This window comes from Ranitomeya variabilis, chromosome 5 (genome assembly GCF_051348905.1).
Source record: "Ranitomeya variabilis isolate aRanVar5 chromosome 5, aRanVar5.hap1, whole genome shotgun sequence".
In the NCBI taxonomy this organism is placed as follows: domain Eukaryota; kingdom Metazoa; phylum Chordata; class Amphibia; order Anura; family Dendrobatidae; genus Ranitomeya; species Ranitomeya variabilis.
In genome coordinates, this window is record NC_135236.1 from 656102453 (window position 1) to 656123888 (window position 21436).

The following is a 21436-nucleotide window of genomic DNA, read 5'->3' on the forward strand; positions in this document are numbered from 1 at the left end:
ATTTGCAGGGCTCCTGCTTGTAAATTATTTTAACCCCTTCAGATGGATTACCTCGTGGGACGTGACGGTTCAACAGAGGGTATGTATCTTGTGCATTTATTGTTTTGCCAAGCGAGGGTCTGCAAATGGATTGAGAGAGCAATAAAATATTAAAACAACCGCTGTGTTTATTTCATTAAAATACTTTTAAATTGTGTGTGTGTGTGTTTTTTAACCCTTTCAAACAATTGGATTAATAATGGATAGGTGTCATAATTGACGCCTCTCCATTATTAATCTGGCTTAATGTCACCTTACATAAGTAGAAAATACTTGGCACTCTGGAGAGTTTTTTTGCAAGTTTAAGAAATAGATTTTTATTCGGTGCATCCAGCTCAATATTTAAACGTTTTCGGTCTTATACAATCAGACCTTCATCAGAAATAGTTGTGAGAACTGGAGACCGCAGTATGTGTGTGTGTGGATATACACACAACGGTCAGAAGACAGCAGGAGCGCAGGGCGTCTTGCTGCTGGTGGCAATAAGTGAGAACAGCGCTGAGGAGGGCGAGAGACTGGCAGGGACAAAAGCGCTTAGACCGCCAGTGTTGCGTGCGCCGTGCCACGAGGATAGACGTGCTCCAGGGCTGCCTGGAGCACGTCTATCCTCGTGGCACGGCGCACGCAACACTGGCGGTCTAAGCGCTTTTGTCCCTACCAGTCTCTCGCCCTCCTCAGCGCTGTTCTCACTTATTGCCACCAGCAGCAAGACGCCCTGCGCTCCTGCTTCCCTGCTGTCTTCTGACCGTTGTGTGTATATCCACACACACACATACTGCGGTCTCCAGTTCTCACAACTATTTCTGATGAAGGTCTGATTGTATAAGACCGAAAACGTTTAAATATTGAGCTGGATGCACCGAATAAAAATCTATTTCTTAAACTTGCAAAAAAACTCTCCAGAGTGCCAAGTATTTTCTACTTATGTTTGACGGGTTGGATACCTAACTTGGGCACCTCCAAGAAGCCCTGAGTGCCGTGGTTTATATCTCTACATAATGTCACCTTACAATAGCAAGGTGGCATTAACCCTTCATTACCCCATATCCCACCGCTACAGGGAGTGTGAAGAGAGTGGCCAAGTGCCAGAATAGGCACATCTTCCAGATGTGCCTTTTCTGGGGTGGCTGGGGGCAGATGTGTTTAGCCACGGGGGGGCCAATAACCATGGACCCTCTCCTGGCTATTAATATCTGCCCTCAGTCACTGGCTTTACCATTCTGGCGGAGAAAATTGCGCGGGAGCCCACGCCAATTTTTTCCGCCATTTAACCCTTTATTTTAGCAGCTACAGCGCTGAAATTTTGCACATACACACTACTAACATTAGTAGTGTGGAATATGCAAAAAAAAGGGATATGAGATGGTTTACTGTATGTAAACCATGTCTCATATCCTGTCGGGTTTAGGCAGGAGAAATGAAAAGCCGGCAATTGAATTACCGTCTTTTCACAGATATCGCGCTGAAGTAAATATAAATACAGACTATATATATATATATATATATATATATATATATATATATATATATATATATATATATATATATATGTCTCAATGACATATATATATACTGTATATATGTTTTACCGAACATTTGAGCACATAAATCCATTAGATGTCGGTTTTGCAAGCCTGCGAGAAAATATCGCAGTACGGATGCCATACGGATTACATACGGAGGATGCCATGCGCAAAATACGCTGGCACACCCTGCCTACGGATCACTATTTTGGGAACATTTCTCCGTATTACGGCCGTATAATACGTGGCGTATTGTCTTACACCAAGTGTGATGCCGGCCTTACTGACTTACTAAAGCACTTTTTTTGGTTTTGTATCCTCATTGAGCTTTGAACTTCATAGCCAGGTGTATGCAATCATGAGAAAAGCTACTTAAAGTGGCCACTTGCAAGTTGTTCTCCTGTTTGAATCTCCTCTGAAGAGTGGCATCATGGGCTCCTCAAAACAACTGTCAAATGATCTGAAAACAAAGATTATTCAACATAGTTGTTCAGGGGAAGGATACAAAAAGCTGTCTCAGAGGTTTAACCTGTCAATTTCCACTGTGAGGAACATAGTAAGGAAATGGAAGAACACAGGTACAGTTCTTGTTAAGGCCAGAAGTGGCAGGCCAAGAAAACATCAGAAAGGCAGAGAAGAAGAATGGTGAGATCAGTCAAGGACAATCCTCAGACCACCTCCAGAGAGCTGCAGCATCAACTTGCTGCAGATGGTGTCACTGTGCATCGGTCAACTATACAACGCACTTTGCACAAGGAGAAGCTGTATGGGAGAGTGATGCGAAAGAAGCCGTTTCTGCAAGCACGCCACAAACAGAGTCGGCTGAGGTATGCAAAAGCACATTTGGAGAAGCCAATTTCTTTTTGGAAGAAGGTCCTGTGGACTGATGAAACCAAGATTGAGTTGTTTGGTCATACAAAAAGGCATTATGCATGGCGGCAAAAAAACACAGTGTGTTGTATAGTTGACCGATGCACAGTGACACCATCTGCAGCAAGTTGATGCTGCAGCTCTCTGGAGGTGGTCTGAGGAATGTCCTTGACTGATCTCACCATTCTTCTTCTCTGCCTTTCTGATGTTTTTCTTGGCCTGCCACTTCTGGCCTTAACAAGAACTGTACCTGTGTTCTTCCATTTCCTTACTATGTTCCTCACAGTGGAAATTGACAGGTTAAATCTCTGAGACAGCTTTTTGTATCCTTCCCCTGAACAACTATGTTGAATAATCTTTGTTTTCAGATCATTTGACAGTTGTTTTGAGGAGCCCATGATGCCACTCTTCAGAGGAGATTCAAACAGGAGAACAACTTGCAAGTGGCCACATTAAGTAACTTTTCTCATGATTGCATACACCTGGCTATGAAGTTCAAAGCTCAATGAGGTTACAAAACCAAAAAAAGTGCTTTAGTAAGTCAGTAAAAAGTAGGTAGGAGTATTTAAAACAAGAAAATGATAAGGGTGCCCATACTTATGCACCTGTCAAATTTTGTTTGAATGCAGATTGCACATTTTCTGTTAGTACAATAAACCTCATTTCAAGGCAGAAACATTACTGTGTCCAACAGTTAATTTCTTAATTGTTATTGAAGGAAAAGGGAGGGGGGAGATTTTTATATATTTTTTTTTTTTACTTTTTTTTTTTACTTTTACTGTATTTAGTAGGTTCCCTTATGGCAGGGGTGGGTAATTAGCTTTCACGAGGGGCCCCATGAGAGACCATGACTATTGTGGAGGCTGAACCAATAGGCTGAAATTAATTCTGCTCAATATTAATTTAAGTACAGACCCTTCTGTATATCGTATGAGGCCCCCACAGCCTCCCTATACACAGCATGAGCCCCACACAGCCTCCTATACACAGCATGAGCCCCACACAGCCTCCCTATATACAGCATGAGCCCCACACAGCTTCCCCATGTCCTGGATGAGGCCCCCATAGCCTCCCCATGTCCAGCATGACATCCCCATAGCCTCCCCATGTCCTGGATGAGGCCCCCATACCCTCCCCGTGTCCACCCAAACATCAGTATTACACCCCCATTTCCTCCCAATATGCAGCATGACACCCCCATAGCCGCCTCATGTCCTGGATGAGGCCCCCATAGCCTCCCCGTGTCCTGGATGAGGCCCCCATAGCCTCCCCGTGTCCACCCAAACATCCCACATACATGAAAAAAAAAAAAGAACACCACATACTCACCTCGGTCCCGTTCCCCGGCGCTCTGCTTCTGGTCCTGTCTCCGGTGCGCTGATATCAGCACGTCAGCTGTTTCACACGCTGATGGGTGGAAGAAGCGGCCGGAGGCCCCATCTCCGCCAATGAAGTCAGCACAGATGGAGACAGTGAGCAGTCAGGCCCGCTGTGGCCCGTGGGCCTCTGTTTCCCAGCCCCCGACTTTCTCAGCCAGAGGGCCGGATGTGGCACGCCGGCCTCATTTTGCCCGGGTCTGCCTTAGGGTACTTGAAGATACGATCGTCTGATCTCTTGTGCCATGTACAGCAGTGCTACAACATCACGGTATATCAAAAATCATGGTCTCCTATGAATGCCAGCCACAGGCTGGCTTCCACAGGAGTACCATGACAGGCACAGGTGTCATCAGCAGACCTCTGGCTGTCATGGCAACCCATCAAGACCCTGTGATCATGTCACAGGCGCGCCATTGGAGGCATAGAATGACGCACCCCCTGCCGACGTGTGTTAAATGCCGCTATCAGAGATCAGAGGCATTTAACATGTTAACAGCTCTGCTCCACCCGCAGCTGTTAAGAGGCAGATGATGGCTGAATAACAGCCATCATCCGTCGGGAAAGATGCAAACCCATATCAAAGTCAGGAAGCTGACATAGGAAAAAGCAGTATGTCCTATGTCGCTAAGGGTTTAAGTACACCTTCCCACCTACATGCTTTCCATCTACCTCCACCCTTCTTTGCCTTTATAAAGCCATAGCTCTCAAACACGGAAGAGGATGGGTGGAGATAGAGAGAAAACAAGGAGGTGGAAAGGGGCATTGAACTGTTTGGCCACGTCATGGTGCACCGAGCGCTTGTAATTGGTTTGAACCATCATTCTGTGCCGACAGTGCCCCTTTAAACTTGCTATGTAATTTCATTAATTGGTGTAAATGTCGCATTCTCCTGAATCCATTGATGTTTTTCTTTTGTTCCTGTGTCTCTGGGCCAGGGCACAATATCTCAAAGTGTCTCTATAGGTGTGAATACTAGACAAACGTTTCTTCCACTCTGTATGAACTGTGACCAAAGGACGTTCCAACTTCACATTCTCACCGGAGTGTACACACAGGTGATAACTTTCCTAGAAGTCCACTCAGTCTAATATCCGGACTCTACGCATTTCTATTTTTCTAAACCATAGAAAAAAAAAAAAGAACCCATCCTTTGAGATTGATAACCTGCAGAATTTTCCTAAGCATATTACTTTCAGGCCAAGGAAGTTGTTAGAATTTCAAGGTTTAAATTCAAATTCAATATAAAATCAAAGCAAAAAAGGTCATTCACCCAACTTGACGTTTCGCCTACAGGCTTCCTCTCTGGGCATAACACTTCCTGTTTGAAAACCTTCTTGATTTGCATATCTGCAACCAAATCTTGAATAAAATTATATATCAAAATATTAAGAAAAATTCCAAGTATTGTCAACAAAATAAAATTGTCAACATTTTATTAGAACAGGAGTCTAGAAATCATGATGGTAGGTATAGTAGAACAACACATTGTGATAGTCATGAAGATGCAGAATTTCCTTCTTTCGTAGACCAGAGTTTGCAGCTTCACCATATATTATTCTGTGCGAGAATTTTCCAAGTCCAAGTGCCAGGAACAAAACAAGTTAAACTACAAGTAAAGAAAAGGCGGAGAGTCTATTATCAGAAGCCATAGGTGGTCCTGGGTCAGACTATTAATAGCCCCTTCATTGGTCCTCACTAATTTTGTGTAAATACTTATGTGCGGAGGTGCAGGCTGCCATGCTGTTACATACAAAACATGGGATTACTATTTATTTTTTGCACCTAAATAACTAAGAGCTCAAGAATATTCTAAGATTAATAATTGGAGATAGTAAATCTAAGCTGGTTATGTGGGTTTCTTCTGATACAAGTGTCCTATACCAGGGTGGACAGACTTTTCGGATGCGTGAGATACTTTATTGGCAGATTTTTGTTCCCAGTGTGCCAGTCACAGATGCCCATCATCTTAAGGCCTCATTCAGACATGGACATCTAAATAAAGCCTAGTTAGTAGTAGTGTCAACCAGGGGTTGTCGAGGACTATTTTATTTAATTTTTTTACTATAATCCTAAAAACTACCCTGGTAAGGGTAAGGCAACTACCTGGGTATTCCACTAGGCACCAATTGAGAAGGTCACCGACTTCTCCTGCCCATGATTTAACTGCTCCATGTCAACAGAGCAGCTCTTCTTCCAGGATGCTCTGTCGACAGGGCATGACTGCAGACGTCATGCTGATTGACATCTGGCTCCCTGCAGTTAGGCTGTGGAGAGCTGGCTGTCAATCAGCATGACGTCATCAGTCACGCACCTCAACAGAGAAGAGTGGAAGAAGAAGAGCTGCTCTGTTGACATGGAGCAGCTGAATCACGGGCAGAAGAAGTCGGTGATCTTCTGAGTTGGCGCCTAGATGTCCATTTTTTTCAATACAGGCATTTTTAACCAATTACGCCAGAATAAATCGCTTTGAAAAGTCGCAAAGTTTTTGCGACTTTTACCATTCTCATGACAGTTGTGCCAAAATGGGTGTACCTGGAGCAGAACGGGAGCATGAATTAGACGAGCAGTGGCATTTCTTACACCAGAAATTGTACTGGGGAAAGATTTGTGGCTCCTGTGTCACTGAAGAGGCCTGAGGAGACTACGTTGTGCCCCATTCGGCTAGTCAACGTTTGAAGATCACCCCTGTACCATGGCATCACAGAATTACCAGTAAGAACAGTCCCTACAGGATTTTATCCAGTTATACATGTATCAAAAACCCAATTTGTGAAGTTTTGGATCTTTTTTTTTTTTCCAATATTTCTTGGGTAGGTCACCAGGTTTCAGCATTCTAGATTGGATTGGTTATTACACGTATTGAACAACCCATGTTCTCTACCCTCGCGTTATACACTTTCCCTACAGAACAAGTGGGGGTCTCTAAAACCTCAATCAAAAATGCGTCTATCCTCCCTTAAAATAGGGTTACATTACATCAATAACCTCCTGCAGATGGAGGTCCTCATCTTTTTGGTTGTTGAGAGACCTCAGGTCTTCACTCTTTCTGTTGGACTGGATAGAATTCAGAAAAAGGTGATGGAAGAAACCTCCAGCGATGAAATCAAAAAGGAAAGTTATCTTTTTGTAAAAAAAACGAATGAAAAAAAACTTTTATTCGGTACAGTAAAAAGGACATGGATCCTGGTCACCACAACCTGGGATGAACATCGCCGACGTCCAAGACTGATACAATTCCGGGCAATGTTACTTCATCCGGGAAGGTTCTGCAACAGATGGTGAGCTGCTGTTTTTGCCCATTATTTTCCCTTTATTGTTTTCTCTGGACAGAATTCAGCACCCAGCAGGTGATTGCTCACAGCATTCAGGGTCCTACTAGTTTGTCCTCCTTCCCTGCACTATTCAGGACCCTCTTTCTCATTATTTAGACAGTACCGCATGGTCAGTACTGAGGCTTCGCCATTGCTCATACAATTGGACCTGTGTTGGACTGGAGATTTGGCCGGCAGTCTTGATGAAGCATCCGCTTCAGTAACATGCGCCAAACTCATTGTCCCTCTTAAAAGGGTTTTCTGGGACTTTGACACTGATGACCTACCCTTAGGAGGTCATCAATGTCTGATCAGTGGGGGTGCGACAGCCACGTTAGTGGCATACATTATCTTGGAATATTTGGACACTCGTGGTCAATTCACACCCACTTTTCTAAAAAAAAAAAAAAAAAAAGGCTACCAAAAGCTGCCATCTTTTTGCGCAACTTTCAATTGTGCACAAAAATTCCAACATGTGAAGGCGTTTTATGACCAGGTACCACCCTTTTTCCACAAAATTATATATTGTTCTGTTTAACTCTTCGTGCACCATAACACGATGTGCACCGTGGGACTGCAAGGAACGTGACGAGATCCCTTTAAAGAGTTAATTTATATTTCAACATGCCCAAGAAATATCTCTACAGTTTTAGAATAATGCTGAATAATTTTATAATGCTTAATATAATATATATATGTGTGTGTGTATATATATATATATAGATAGATAGATAGATAGATAGACACACAGACACATACATACACACTGCTCAAAAAAATAAAGGGAACACAAACAACAGAATATAACTCCAAATAAATCAAACTTCTGTGAAATCAGACTGTCCACTTAGGAAGCAACACTGATTGACGATCAATTTCACATGCTGTTGTGCAAATGGAATAGACAGCAGATGGAAATTATTGGCAATTATCAAGACACCCTCAATAAAGGAGTGATTCTGCAGGTGGGGACCACAGACCACATCTCAGTACCAATGCTTTCTGGCTGATGTTTTGGTCACTTTTGAATGTTGGTTGTACTTTCACACTCGTGGTAGCATGAGGCGAACTCTACAACCCACACAAGTGGCTCAGGTAGTGCAGCTCATCCAGGATGGCACATCAATGCGAGCTGTGGCAAGAAGGTTTGCTGTGTCTGTCAGCGTAGTGTCCAGAGGCTGGAGGCGCTACCAGGAGACAGGCCAGTACACCAGGAGACATGGAGGGGGCCGTAGGATGGCAACAACCCAGCAGCACGACCGCTACCTCAGCCTTTGTGCAAGGAGGAACATGAGGAGCACTGCCAGAGCCCTGCAAAATGACCTCCAGCAGGCCACAAATGTGCGTGTGTCTGCACAAATGGTTAGAAACCGACTCCATGAGGATGGTCTGAGTGCCCGACGTCCACAGATGAGGGTTGTACTCACAGCCCAACACCGTGCAGGACACTTGGCATTTGCCACAGAACACCAGGATTGGCAAATTTGCCACTGGCGCCCTGTGCTCTTCACAGATGAAAGCAGGTTCACACTGAGCACATGTGACAGACATGACAGAGTCTGGAGACGCCGTGGAGAGCGATCTGCTGTCTGCCAAACCGGTCATGCTGAAGGATGTTGCAGTGTGTCAGTAATGGTGTGGGGTGGCATTTCTTTGGAGGGCCGCACAGCCCTCCATGTGCTCGCCAGAAGTAGCCTGACTGCCATTAGGTACCGAGATGAGATCCTCAGCCCCTTTGTGAGACCATGTGCTGGTGCGGTTGGCCCTGGGTTCCTCCTAATGCAGGACCATGCCAGACCTCATGTGGCTGTGGTTATGGACTGGCCCGCCCGTTCCCCAGACTTGAATTCGATTGAACACATCTGGGACATCATGTCTCGCTCCATCCACCAACGTCACACCACAGACTGTCCAGGAGTTGGTGGATGCTTAGTCCAGGTCTGGGAGGAGATCCCTCAGGAGACCATCCGCCGCCTCATCAGGAGCATGCCCAGGCATTGTAGGGAGGTCATAGAGGCACGTGGAGGCCACACACACTACTGAGCATCATTTCCTTGTCTTGAGGCATTTCCACTGAAGTTGGATCAGCCTGCAATTTGGTTTTCCACTTTGATTTTGAGCATCTTTTCAAATCCAGACCTCCGTTGGATATTAGTTGTAATTTACATTGAAAATTTTTAGGTTTTACTGTTCTCAACGCATTCCACTATGTATTGAATAAAGATTTACAACTGGAATATTTCATTCACTGATACCTAGGATGTGGGATTTTAGTGTTCCCTTTATTTTTCTGAGCAGTGTATATATATATATATAACCATCCTTTCACAACATAACCAAGGTTCTTTAATGTATTGGAAGTTTTTGGAAGAGTGTGCAGAGCAGTCAAAGAAAAAGGTGGTAATTTGAAGAACCTAGAATATAAGACATATTTTCAGTTGTTTCACACTTTTTTGTTAAGTATATAATTCCACATGTGTTAATTCATAGTTTTGATGCCTTCAGTGTGAATGTACAATTTTCATGGTCATGAAAATACAGAAAAATCTTTACATGAGAAGGTGTGTCCAAACTATTGGTCTGTACTGTATGTACATACTATAATGTATGATTATGGAGGACTACATGGCTGCAGGTTTACTAGTCCAATAGTGATAATCCCCTTATGATAAAACTGATTTTATCAAAACTACAACAAGCAGCCCAGTAAGTGACACATCATTGGAATCAGGGTCTCTGCCTCTACCTTTTGTTCTCTAAGATTAGTTGTCAAAAAACTGGGGACAGATTCCCTTTAAGTATACCATGCAGTAAAATAAAAAACCCATCACAAACAATTGAACGCAGCTGCATCAAATTATTTATTGATAGTGCAAATAAAAATTAAAAAATAATTCTTAAACAATATTAAAACCAATTCGGTCTAAAGATAATTAACGTTACTTGATGTTACACTTTCATAAATAATTAATTTTCAAAACTTTTTTTTTTTCAATAATACTTTGAAAAATATCAGAGCTTCAACTTTTAAACTTTAATAGAATCAGTTATTGGGGGCTCGTACGGGATTAACAAAAATTGTCCTTAATACCCATATCAACTAATCGGAGAACAGCTTTTTCCTTGTTGCAACCCACTCTGGTGAATTAAAAGCCGCACTGTGATTTGGGGCCATGGGAAACAGATACTGAAGTTGTTCTTTTAGTCAATTTTGAGAACTTTGGCCCATTTTGTTTCGCAGGAAACAGCGCCACCATTGTACACTGGTTGTGCCCTAGAACTGCAGAAGTGAACGAGACTGAGCAAACACAGCTCATGGACAAGAGCAGCAGTTGTTGATCAAAAACAGACCCTCCATTTTTTTATTTTTTTTTTTAATCCCGGACAACCCCTTTAAGACAACGGAGCTATATGATTGCATCGTAAAGATGATTATGTAGAACACTGAGTCTTTATACTTTGATTTCATCTTCTCCAATGAAAAATAATGGTCCTGGTGATTTTTTTTTTTTTACTATTTGTAGTGAATTTTCCAATGGGAGATAATCGAGCCGCAAAATGCTATAGTCCAGTACAAAATCCAAAAACCGACGCTATTTGCTCAACGTAAGTCTCTTTATTTGATGAAGCAAGCTGTCCCTTTCCATGTGGGCATCGGCGAGAGCCATCTTGGTTTTGGCTAATTCTCTCTTCAGACATTCATTTTCGTCAAGAAGCTGCAGAAACAAGAAAAGAAAATGAATTACTGTCTGTACAACATGATAAATAAAAGGAACCCGAGCATTAAGCCTCTGCAAGGAAAAAAGGCACCCGAGCATTAAGCCTCTGCAAGAAAAAAAAAAAAAGGGACACCCAAGCATTAAGCTTCCATAAGGAAAGAAGAAAAAAAAAAATAATAAAATAGGGCACCCGAGCATTAAGCCTCTGCAAGAAAAAAATACAAAACACCCTCTTAAAACTGCACCACGAGAAACAAAAACTACATCCAAAAATAATATGAAAATTAGTTCTGCCTAAAAGAAAGTAATTCCGTAGGTCACCTATCTGAGGTACAGGTCTTACTTGTTTTTTTTTACCTTGAGAAAGGCGCTGAAATGCACCTGAATAAAAATAATGTCATTAAATAAAAATCCTTGCTTCTACGCTTCAGATCTCATCCTTTCCATGAGTGCACATCATGATAATCTCCACTTTGCCAACCTTTTGGAAGTGATCGCTCAGAACCTTCCCAAGCACTCCCTCCACCCACCCCTCCTCCAAAAAAAAAAAAAAAGACTGCATACAGAAAACCAACCGTTACTCGAAAACTGCACCCAAAAATACAACTTTTTCAACTTCCCTACAAAACTATCCCTAAATATTGCCCTCAAATAAATTAATACTTTGGGGTGAAATCTTTAGGTGGTGTTTGTGTATGCGAGGTGGAGGGTTTATGTGCACTCGTCTGGTTATTGGTGCAGAGAAATCTGCTACAAATGAGTGTTGGCAGGAAAGTAATGCAATGTGGGTTTTTTTACCCTTGAAAAACGAGTGTGAAAAAAATGCAGCAAAAATACAGTGTGGGATCCCTTACAGTATGTCTATGTTTCAAGGGGGGGATACAATCTTTGGATATTAACCTAAAAACACAAATTGCACCCAAAAACCTTAACCCAAATGCTTAATTTTCGTAATCCATCGTCAGCCATATCATACCCCTACATGCGAGAACCAAGGAGGGCAGCAGCGGGAAAATTAGAAATCACCATGCTAGCTCTGCCTGGCAAGTTCTACTGAATTCAAGTGCAATTTACGGAGCTGTTATTGTTAATGGAGAGAGCAGAAGGCATTCATGGACCAGTAGGAGGTGTTGTAATGTCATATGATGTTCACACGGGGGCATGACTCCTAACTGCAGTGTGCCGGCTACAGAAGAGGATGCGGCGCTGCGTTGGAGCGGAGGAAGGCGAGTAGAATGGGTTGTTTCTTTTAAAAATGTGCTGGAGAAGAACCAAGGGGCCTAGGATGAGAGACATTATACCAGGATGAGATACATTATACCAGGATGAGAGGCATTATGCCAGGATGAGGGGCATTATGCCAGGATGAGGGGCATTATGCCAGGATGAGGGGCATTATGCCAGGATGAGGGGCATTATGCCAGGATAAGGGGCATTATGCCAGGATAAGGGACATTAGACCAGGATAGGATACAGTATACCAGGATGAGGGACATTATACCAGGATAGGGGACATTATACCAGGATAAGATACATTATACCAGGATGAGAGATCTTATACCAGGATGAGGGACCTTATACCAGGATGAGGGACAGTATGCCAGGATAGGATACAGTATACCAGGATGAGGGACATTAGACCAGGATGAGGGACATTATACCAGGATAGGGGACATTATACCAGGATAAGATACATTATACCAGGATGAGATATCTTATACCAGGATGAGGGACCTTATACCAGGATGAGGGACATTATGCCAGGATAGGATACAGTATACCAGGATGAGGGACATTAGACCAGGATGAGGGACATTATACCAGGATAGGGGACATTATACCAGGATAAGATACATTATACCAGGATGAGGGACATTAGACCAGGATGAGGGACATTAGACCAGGATGAGGGACATTAGACCAGGATGAGGGACATTAGACCAGGATGAGGGACATTAGACCAGGATGAGGGACATTAGACCAGAATAGGATGCAGTATACCAGGATGAGGGACATTAGATCAGGATGAGGGACATTAGACCAGGATAGGAGACATTATACCAGGATGAGGGACATTATACCAGTATAGGAGACATTATACCAGGATGGCGGACATTATACCAGGATAGGAAACATTATACCAGGATGAGGGACATTATACCAGGATAGGAAACATTATACCAGGATGGGAGACATTATGCCTGGATGGGAGACATTATGCCTAAATATTGCCCTCAAATAAATTAATATGGGGGACATTATGCCAGGATGAGGGACATTATACCAGGAAGGGGGACATTATGCCAGGATTGGATACAGTATACCAGGATGAGGGACATTAGACCAGGATAGGAGACATTATACCAGGATAGGAGACATTATACCAGGATGGGGGACATTATGCCAAGATGGGGGACATTATGCCAGGATGGGGGACATTATTACATGGAGGCTGAAAATGTATGTCTATCAGATTCACTATGCTACAATGGCCCATACATCTGACCAACATGCAGGTTGGGGCCCAGGACCAAATTTTGCACCGGGCCCATTGGACTCAAATTACACCACCGCGAACCAGGCCCCTGTGTGACCATCAAGTAACCTGGACTGCATGTCATTCTCTGGATAAAAACAATAAAAGGTTTCCATTTAATTACTGCAAGGAGAAATTTTAGAAAAATCTGAGGAATTGATGCAGAAAATATTTAAAAGCTTTTCATTATGGAAGGATAACATTTTATGGGCCAAAACAGATACCCCTTTTAAAGGGTATGTGCCAAGGTGAGAATTAACGCTCTCTCCATTGGATAAGGGATAATATCCTGATTGCTGGGGGTTAGGACTGTGGGACCCTAACTCCTCCCCTCCATTCATTCTTAAAGGGACTGTAAGAGAAAATTTAAAGGGTCTGTACCAATACTGGCTAAGTCAATGACCAGGACAAAAACGGACAGTGCTGATTGCATCTGAAAGGATATAAAATGTGAAAATTAACCAAAACTTTTTTATTTCCAGCAAAGACAGCCGAGTGACAATTCCTAAACGCTTTTACTTTAAGGCAACAGTCGCCTTTCACAAAAGCCCAATAAATATTTCAGCACCAAACTGCTTATTAATCTAAAAATTTGCCAAAGTGCTCGTCAATCTCATCTGAGACATAAGTGGACAGGGCCCCAAATCAGATCTTCTGATTACTCTGCGCACTTCAAAGACATAAGTGATTAAATGATAATTAATTTGGACACAGAATTCGCGGAGCCGACAAGCGATATTTTTTTCTTTTATGGAAATCATAATTTTCTTTTGCCTTAAACTTTTGTATGATCTACGATTATTCGGAATTTTATTAGTCTCTTTTATCATATATTTCCCTAAAGCAAAGTCAATTTATTTGAACCAAGTTAAAACTAAAAATTTGAACTGAGATACAATGGGAATATCCATAAAATAAAAAATGTAAAACCAAATGCGGTAGGAAAAGGAATGAAGTAACCTAATAAAAACATTAAATATTAAAGAAAAATGCACAAAAATTAAAAAATATATATTTTAGCTCTTCTTCCCTTAAGGGGATCATCTGTGACCAAATGATGCTCTGAATCATGTCGACAGTGGTTTCCCTTAAAGGGAATCTGTTAGCAGATTTTGCCATGTAATCTGATGGCAGCATGATATAGGGCCAGAAACCCCGATTCCAGAGATGTATCACTTAGTTTACTGGGTGCAACAGGTGTGATAGAATCACAAGTTTCTCTGCTGCAGATCTCGGAATGCTGAGCCCTGTATAACCCCGCCCACAGCACTGATTGGCCGCTTTCTGTGTACACTGCATATTGACAGCTGCCAATCAGTGTAGGGGGCGTGGTTGGACTAGGAGGCAGGAGACACCTAGTCCTGTAGTGATAATCTCCTGCCAAAAAAACACTGATTTTATTGAAACAAAAACATAGCTTAATAAGTGACACATCAATGGAATCAGGCTCTCTGTCCCTACATCATGCTGCTCTCAGAAAAAGACTATGGACAAATTTCCTTTAATGGCTGCTGAAAATCGAGTAACAGATTAGATCTAGGATCAGAGGACACTCTAATCCTGGCCATGTACAGTCAAACTGTTGTCAGGGTACGCAATCATCAGATTTATGGAGCAGAATTTCAGATAAAGCAATTTCTGCAATAAGTCTGATTGACATAGATTTTGCAGCTCCATTCAGATAAATGGAAGTCACAATAGTCTTTGTCTTCATGACAAAAAGGATCAAATATAAAAAAACACAATGAAGTTACAGCAACACTTATTAATGGAAATAATAAAAACTATGATAGAAGCTTAAAAATAAAAACATAACTTAAGAAAAACAAACAAACAAAAAAAAAAAAAACAGTAAGTGGTTCTCCCATTACCTAAAAAGTAAAACTTCATAATTTACTTCAATAAAAAATATATTGTGCCGCTTGCACTCTTACAAGCAGGAGGCGGTCCATTTTTTTGGTCCAAACTGCGCAATCTGGGTCCTCTATTCCTTTCCAAGTAGCGCTCTGCCGACATCAGCACGTACACGGCTTGTCACATACTTCTATGGGGTTTATTCGAGTCAATGGATCCCATAGAAGTGCATGAGAAGCTGTGCACAAGCAGAAGCCATTACAGTAAGCTTCTATCCATCCAGTGTAATATTTTAGCACAAGCAGAAGCCATTAAAATAAGCTTCCATACCCCCAGTGTAAAATTTTTTTATTTAATTTTTAATAGACTTATTTTTAAAAAAGACAATATTAGAGCCTTTATGGGAAAGATTCTTAAAATAATCCCTTGATAGCATGTAGAATAAAGATAAAAATATAATAAAGTAAGAAAAAAAAATACAATATACACAATCATCTGGTCTAAAATACATTTTTTGCTCATATTATACATGTTGGGATCCTCTCAACGGTTGCCATCAGTTGTAATAAATTAACAGGTTATTTAATGTGAACTGTGAATAGTATATTAAATTAGCAAAATAATAAATAAAAATATATATATATATATTTTTCTGTTTTCTGAACTGTCCTGGCAAAAACCATGCAGACTCAAACAGTCAACAACTTCTGAATTCCAAACCAAAACCAACCAAAATGATGCAATCTGCAATAATCCAGGTACAGAGAAGGAATACAAGCAAGGAGGACAAACAGCACTTCAGCTTCCGTCCGTTTCGCCTCCCAAACGCTTTGTCAAGGCTCAATTGAGCCCTGAGAAAGCATCAGAGAGGCGAAACGGCCGAAAGCTGAAGTGGTGTTTGATTTTATCCCTGGACTTCATAAACTAAAGAAACTATCATTTGGTGAGTGCCATAACTTCTTCCCTGTACCCGGACTTCAATGAAGCTTTATAAATCTTTATTCAATTAGCGCCCCTGTGGCTTCGGGCAGTCAAAATGCAATTCTAAAAAATGTGGGTACCGAAAAGTAAATATTCCGCGCAGCCAGTAACCTCTTCATTGAGACAGACTGATCTCCATCCAACTGAGAATTTTATACTACAAAGAAGCTGGATAATCGGCGCCTCGTTCAGAGGTGATTTCAAGGTCAAAGCCTAAGACTATGATTAACACATCAGAGCTCAACGCTCGCAGCAATGTAAAGGGATAACGTACCTGCTCCATACTAATCGCTGGCATCTTCTGATTGTGGCTCCTTTTTACATCCAGCTGTTCGGGGGGCGCGGGGCTGTCACAAAGTGTCTGTGTGCTTTTAGTAGCGTTACTTCTGTGCTGTAGACTGTTGTTACTGTCAGTGTTCACTGAAGGGATCTCCATTAACTCTCTGTGATTGGTGCTGGTGTCAGTGGGCGAATCAGGATTACCTTTGAAGGGAAAAAAGTGTATGTTATACATGTCTTAATAAACAAAATTATAGCAAAGCCTTCATAGAGACCATTTGTTAAAAAAAAAAAAAAGTGAACCTGTTTCCCTGATATAGGCGAGAGGCTCCTTTCCTGACAAGCCGGCCAAAAAACTATTTGTTTTGGCTGCTTTATAGTGAGCAGAGCATCCCTGGTTATGGGGAGAGTGACTGAGCATGTGTGACCACTCGCATTAAATGGACGTGCACTGTACTATATATTTTCAACACCAGGTGGCGCCATACTATAAGTATGTGATATTTAATGGGGAGGGATAGACATAGGCATCAATTATAGCATGTGCGCCTGTTGAAGTTTAAGTGTTTTCCGCCCATTTTTTGTTTGCGTCTTTTCTTCTTTTTGTTTTTTTTTTCAGTCTAGTTTATATGTTACCCGTTTTGTTTAGCTTTTTTCACTGTGGGTGGAATTTAGGGTTTCCAGATTTTCACCTCATCCACCATTTGAGACTTTTTCGAAAAGTCACAAAATATGTCACAGTTTATTATCCCCTGGAGTGATTCTACGTAAATCAATTTTTTGCGCCATTTTTCGAGACCTACAACTTTTTACCCCAAAGAGTAGGCAAAAAAAAAAAAGAGGATCTTTGCACCATTTTTAATGATTCAGCAGAAAAAAAAAAGGTCATGAGTAAAAGACGACAGAAAAACAAAAGCGACTTAAAAAAAATAAAATAATAATGAATCAAGGACTTGGCGTTCAGCTTACCTTTAATACAGAAGGATCCGTCATCGTACCTCTCGACTAAGAGATTCTCAATATTCAGGACAATTGGCTCCGGCTCTGGGTCACTGTTGTTGTTCCTCGGACTATCATCCTAACAATTAAAAAAATATATATATAAAAGAAGTTAATTAAAAAACGTTAAGTCATATGTTAAAAAAAAAAAAAAAGCAAGATACTTGTATATTTCTGTTCTGAGAAATGCCATTGAGGGTTATAATTATAGTTTATTTCACTGCTGTATATAACATACTAAGGATCCAGGTCCCCGTCTATGAACAGTGCCGGCAAATGTATGCAAAAGGATCCAAAGGGAACCAGTCCCCGTCTATGAACAGCACCGGCAAATGCATGAAAAAGGATCCAAAGGGAACCAGTCCCCATCTATGAACAGCGCGTCAGCAAATGTATGAGAAAGGATCCAAAGGGCACCAGTCCCCGTCTATGAACAGCGCCAGCAAATGCATGGAAAAGGATCCAAAGGGAACCAGTCCCTGTCTATGAACAGCGCCGGTAGATGCATGAGAAAGGATCCAAAGGGAACCAGTCCCTGTCTATGAACAGCGCCAGCAAATGCATGGAAAAGGATCCAAAGGGAACCAGTCCCTGTCTATGAACAGCGCCAGCAAATGCATGGAAAAGGATCCAAAAGGAACCAGTCCCTGTCTATGAACAGCACTGGTAGATGCATGAGAAAGGATCCAAAGGGAACCAGTCCCCGTCTATGAACAGCACCGGCAAATGTATGCGAAAGGATCCAAAGGGAACCAACCAGTCCCCGTCTATGAACAGCGCCAGCAAATGTATGCAAAAGGATCCAAAGGGCACCAGTCCCTGTCTATGAACAGCGCTGGCAAATTTATGCGAAAGGATCCAAAGGGCACCAGTCCCTGTCTATGAACAGCGCCGGCAAATGCATGCGAAAGGATCCAAAGGGCACCAGTCCCTGTCTATGAACAGCGCCGGCAAATGTATGCGAAAGGATCCAAAGGGCACCAGTCCCCGTCTATGAACAGCGCCAGCAAATGCATGGAAAAGGATCCAAAAGGAACCAGTCCCTGTCTATGAACAGCACTGGTAGATGCATGAGAAAGGATCCAAAGGGAACCAGTCCCCGTCTATGAACAGCACCGGCAAATGTATGCGAAAGGATCCAAAGGGAACCAACCAGTCCCCGTCTATGAACAGCGCCGGCAAATGTATGCAAAAGGATCCAAAGGGCACCAGTCCCCGTCTATGAACAGCGCTGGCAAATTTATGCGAAAGGATCCAAAGGGCACCAGTCCCTGTCTATGAACAGCGCCGGCAAATGCATGCGAAAGGATCCAAAGGGCACCAGTCCCTGTCTATGAACAGCGCCGGCAAATGTATGCGAAAGGATCCAAAGGGCACCAGTCCCTGTCTATGAACAGCGCCGGCAAATGCATGAAAGAGGATCCAGTTTTGTGTTGTCTTCTTACTCTTCCTTTATTTTAGCTATTTATCTCCATTTCACATTTAATAGAGAAACTCGCAGGGAAGGGCTGGTGGTAGCAGAGCCGGGATTATTCCACTCTTAATATATAATTTATAATGTAATAAACATTTAGAGTGGAATAGAAGAAGCCATTATTGGCGGTGATTCATGTTCAGCCCCTGTGAATGTTTTCTGCAGGCGGTAGTACTGGGAACACTGGGAATCCCGGGGGTTTCAGAGATATTGGGCAATGTAACATAATGGGGTTTCCGCATGGGGTGAGGTTGTAAAAGTCATTTCTCATCCTTCATCCTCGCAAGAGGAGAGAAAAAAACCAAGATGTTCCCAATCTGCTTGTATAAGACGTAGACTTCTCTATTAACCAGAGAAGAAAACCACAAGGAGTAGCTCTTCTGGGCATTACACAGTTTCCCGATGACGTCAATGGATGCCGCGTGATATTTCTTCAAATGTTCAGCAGATCTGATTAGAATGTGGTCAGCTTCCCTGGCAAATCCCAAGAGTCCCAACATCGGGATCTTCAATGGTCCAGCTAATCGTTGGGATGAATGGCTTTGAGATACTTATTGTTAAAAGTGGGAAACCCAACCAGGTCCAACTTAGATAACTGAAACACTTAATTATTTCATGATACCTCATCATATCCCTCCTAGACTACTGCAACATCCTCCCACCTACAATCCACCCTCCATTCTTCTGGCCACCTTACTCTTTTGCCTTTCCTCTGTTCTAATCCCATTACTGACTTACAAGGATTTGTTGCCTCCATACATCTCTATCCCGATCTCCCGATACCCTCCCCATTCGTAATCTCCACTACTCGCTTGATCCTCCAAAACACTAGCTACGAGATTTCTCCTGTTTTTCCCTTTGGTAGACTACTCCAACCGGTCATATTCTCCCACACCATTCCAAGAATCCCGAAAACCCATCTCTTCAGAAAGCCTAACCTAACACACTGGCACATGAGCTCCTTCAACCATCACCTGCCTTGTTCCCTTGTAGATGATAAGACCTCAGGGTCTTCTCTCTCTGTACCCACCTGTTACCCCTTTAGCCAAGTAGCCAGATACATAACACCACTGTGGGCAATGGTTGCAGTCGCATCCGGGCCCTGGAATTTTTGGCCCATAGAAGAACACCAATATTAATAAAGTTTCAGGAGAGTTGGTGGCCTTGTTGCTTTGGAGTCCATGAGCTTCCAACTGCGCCACTGCGTGTAGCATACAGTTTATAATCACAGGCTTTTTTTTTTTGCAGATGACATGGATAGAAGTTGACCATCTGACATGAAACTCTTTTGAAATACAGGGCATGTGGATCATCACTGGATTTTACATAGTTTTTGGTGAAGCATCCAAATCAAAAGTAGTGTCCAATCCTCAAGGTATGAATGAGGCCTAACTGGAATTGTACTACCCTACTTGTATCTCTTGGACCATCGCATAAAAGTTTATAGATACAGTTCTTTGTAGCCACTGCAGGAAGGTTTGATGTAGACAGTGGTACATGCCCGTAGATGTGACGATATGATGACTTCTCTAAACAGTGAACCCTTTCAGTCGGATGCCCAGGTTCCCCCTACATCCTCTATTTCAGTGGTAGAACTTCTGCGCATATTGAGGTAATTGTGCCACCTAACCCAATGTTGGCCCAAATAGATATTCGAGAGGGTACTGCAAAAAACCAAGGTCACGCACCGTATAGAGAACATGGAGGCCCCCAGTATCTCCACAAACAGGTCTGCAGGATGGAAAACTTACCAAATACTAACCTGCAAGTGTAATTTTGCCTTTTGCACTCTTATCTTCATCGGCATCACTTCTGCAACGGAGTCATCATCTATGAAGTGGTGGATATTCGCAAGGGTGGAGGTGAGGAACTCGGAGCTAAAATCTGAAACTTGGCACTGGAGGAACCCGTTTTCAGCAGCAAGAAGAGAGTAGCGTTCAGCACCAGGACCGGTCTCCAGTCTCAGGCTGATCTCCGGAGAGGACTTTCTCTGCTCCATCGATGACTTGTGGTCAGAGTCTGAGGACACAGAAACATCACCCATAATTCACTTTCACGGGCCTAAACATTCCCGATCGGTCAACATAGTACGAAAATGGCCCAAGAGAGTCTGAGTGTTTTGAAGCAGACAAATCTGACGAGAAATGGATTCTGGAAACCCTTTTTTATTTTTTTTTTTGAGGTGTTTTTAGGGAGTATTTTTTTCGAATTTTGGAAGGGTGTTTTGATTAGACAGGGAGTATTTTATAGCAGATACCATCAGGATCGCCTTTAAAAAAGCGACATTTACTTTTTTTTTTTTTTTTTTAAATTTCCACTTTTTTTCAAAAACTCTCAAACAAAAACATCAAAGTGGACTTCCCGTAGAAAGGAATAGGGAGATTTTTGCACGCCATTTTGAAGTGAATTCCAAATTTTTCATATTTGTCATGAGCCCTTTAAAAACATATTGCAGTTAGTTGGAAATCTCCA

At 42.3% G+C, this 21436-nt stretch overlaps 1 protein-coding gene across 1 annotated transcript in view; it reads right to left on the reverse strand.

Moving 5' to 3' along the window:
* Positions 1-9959: 9959 nt before the first annotated feature.
* Positions 9960-21436, reverse strand: part of BLTP3B (bridge-like lipid transfer protein family member 3B) — an 85747-nt gene continuing 74270 nt past the window's right edge. Inside the window, exons 18-21 of the mRNA XM_077266460.1 lie at positions 20727-20983; positions 17461-17569; positions 16487-16695; positions 9960-10838 (exon numbers count right to left, since the gene is read on the reverse strand). Of these exons, the coding sequence (XP_077122575.1) occupies positions 10716-10838; positions 16487-16695; positions 17461-17569; positions 20727-20983 (698 nt within the window). The 3' untranslated portion in view covers positions 9960-10715. The remainder of the gene's footprint in view (positions 10839-16486; positions 16696-17460; positions 17570-20726; positions 20984-21436) is intronic.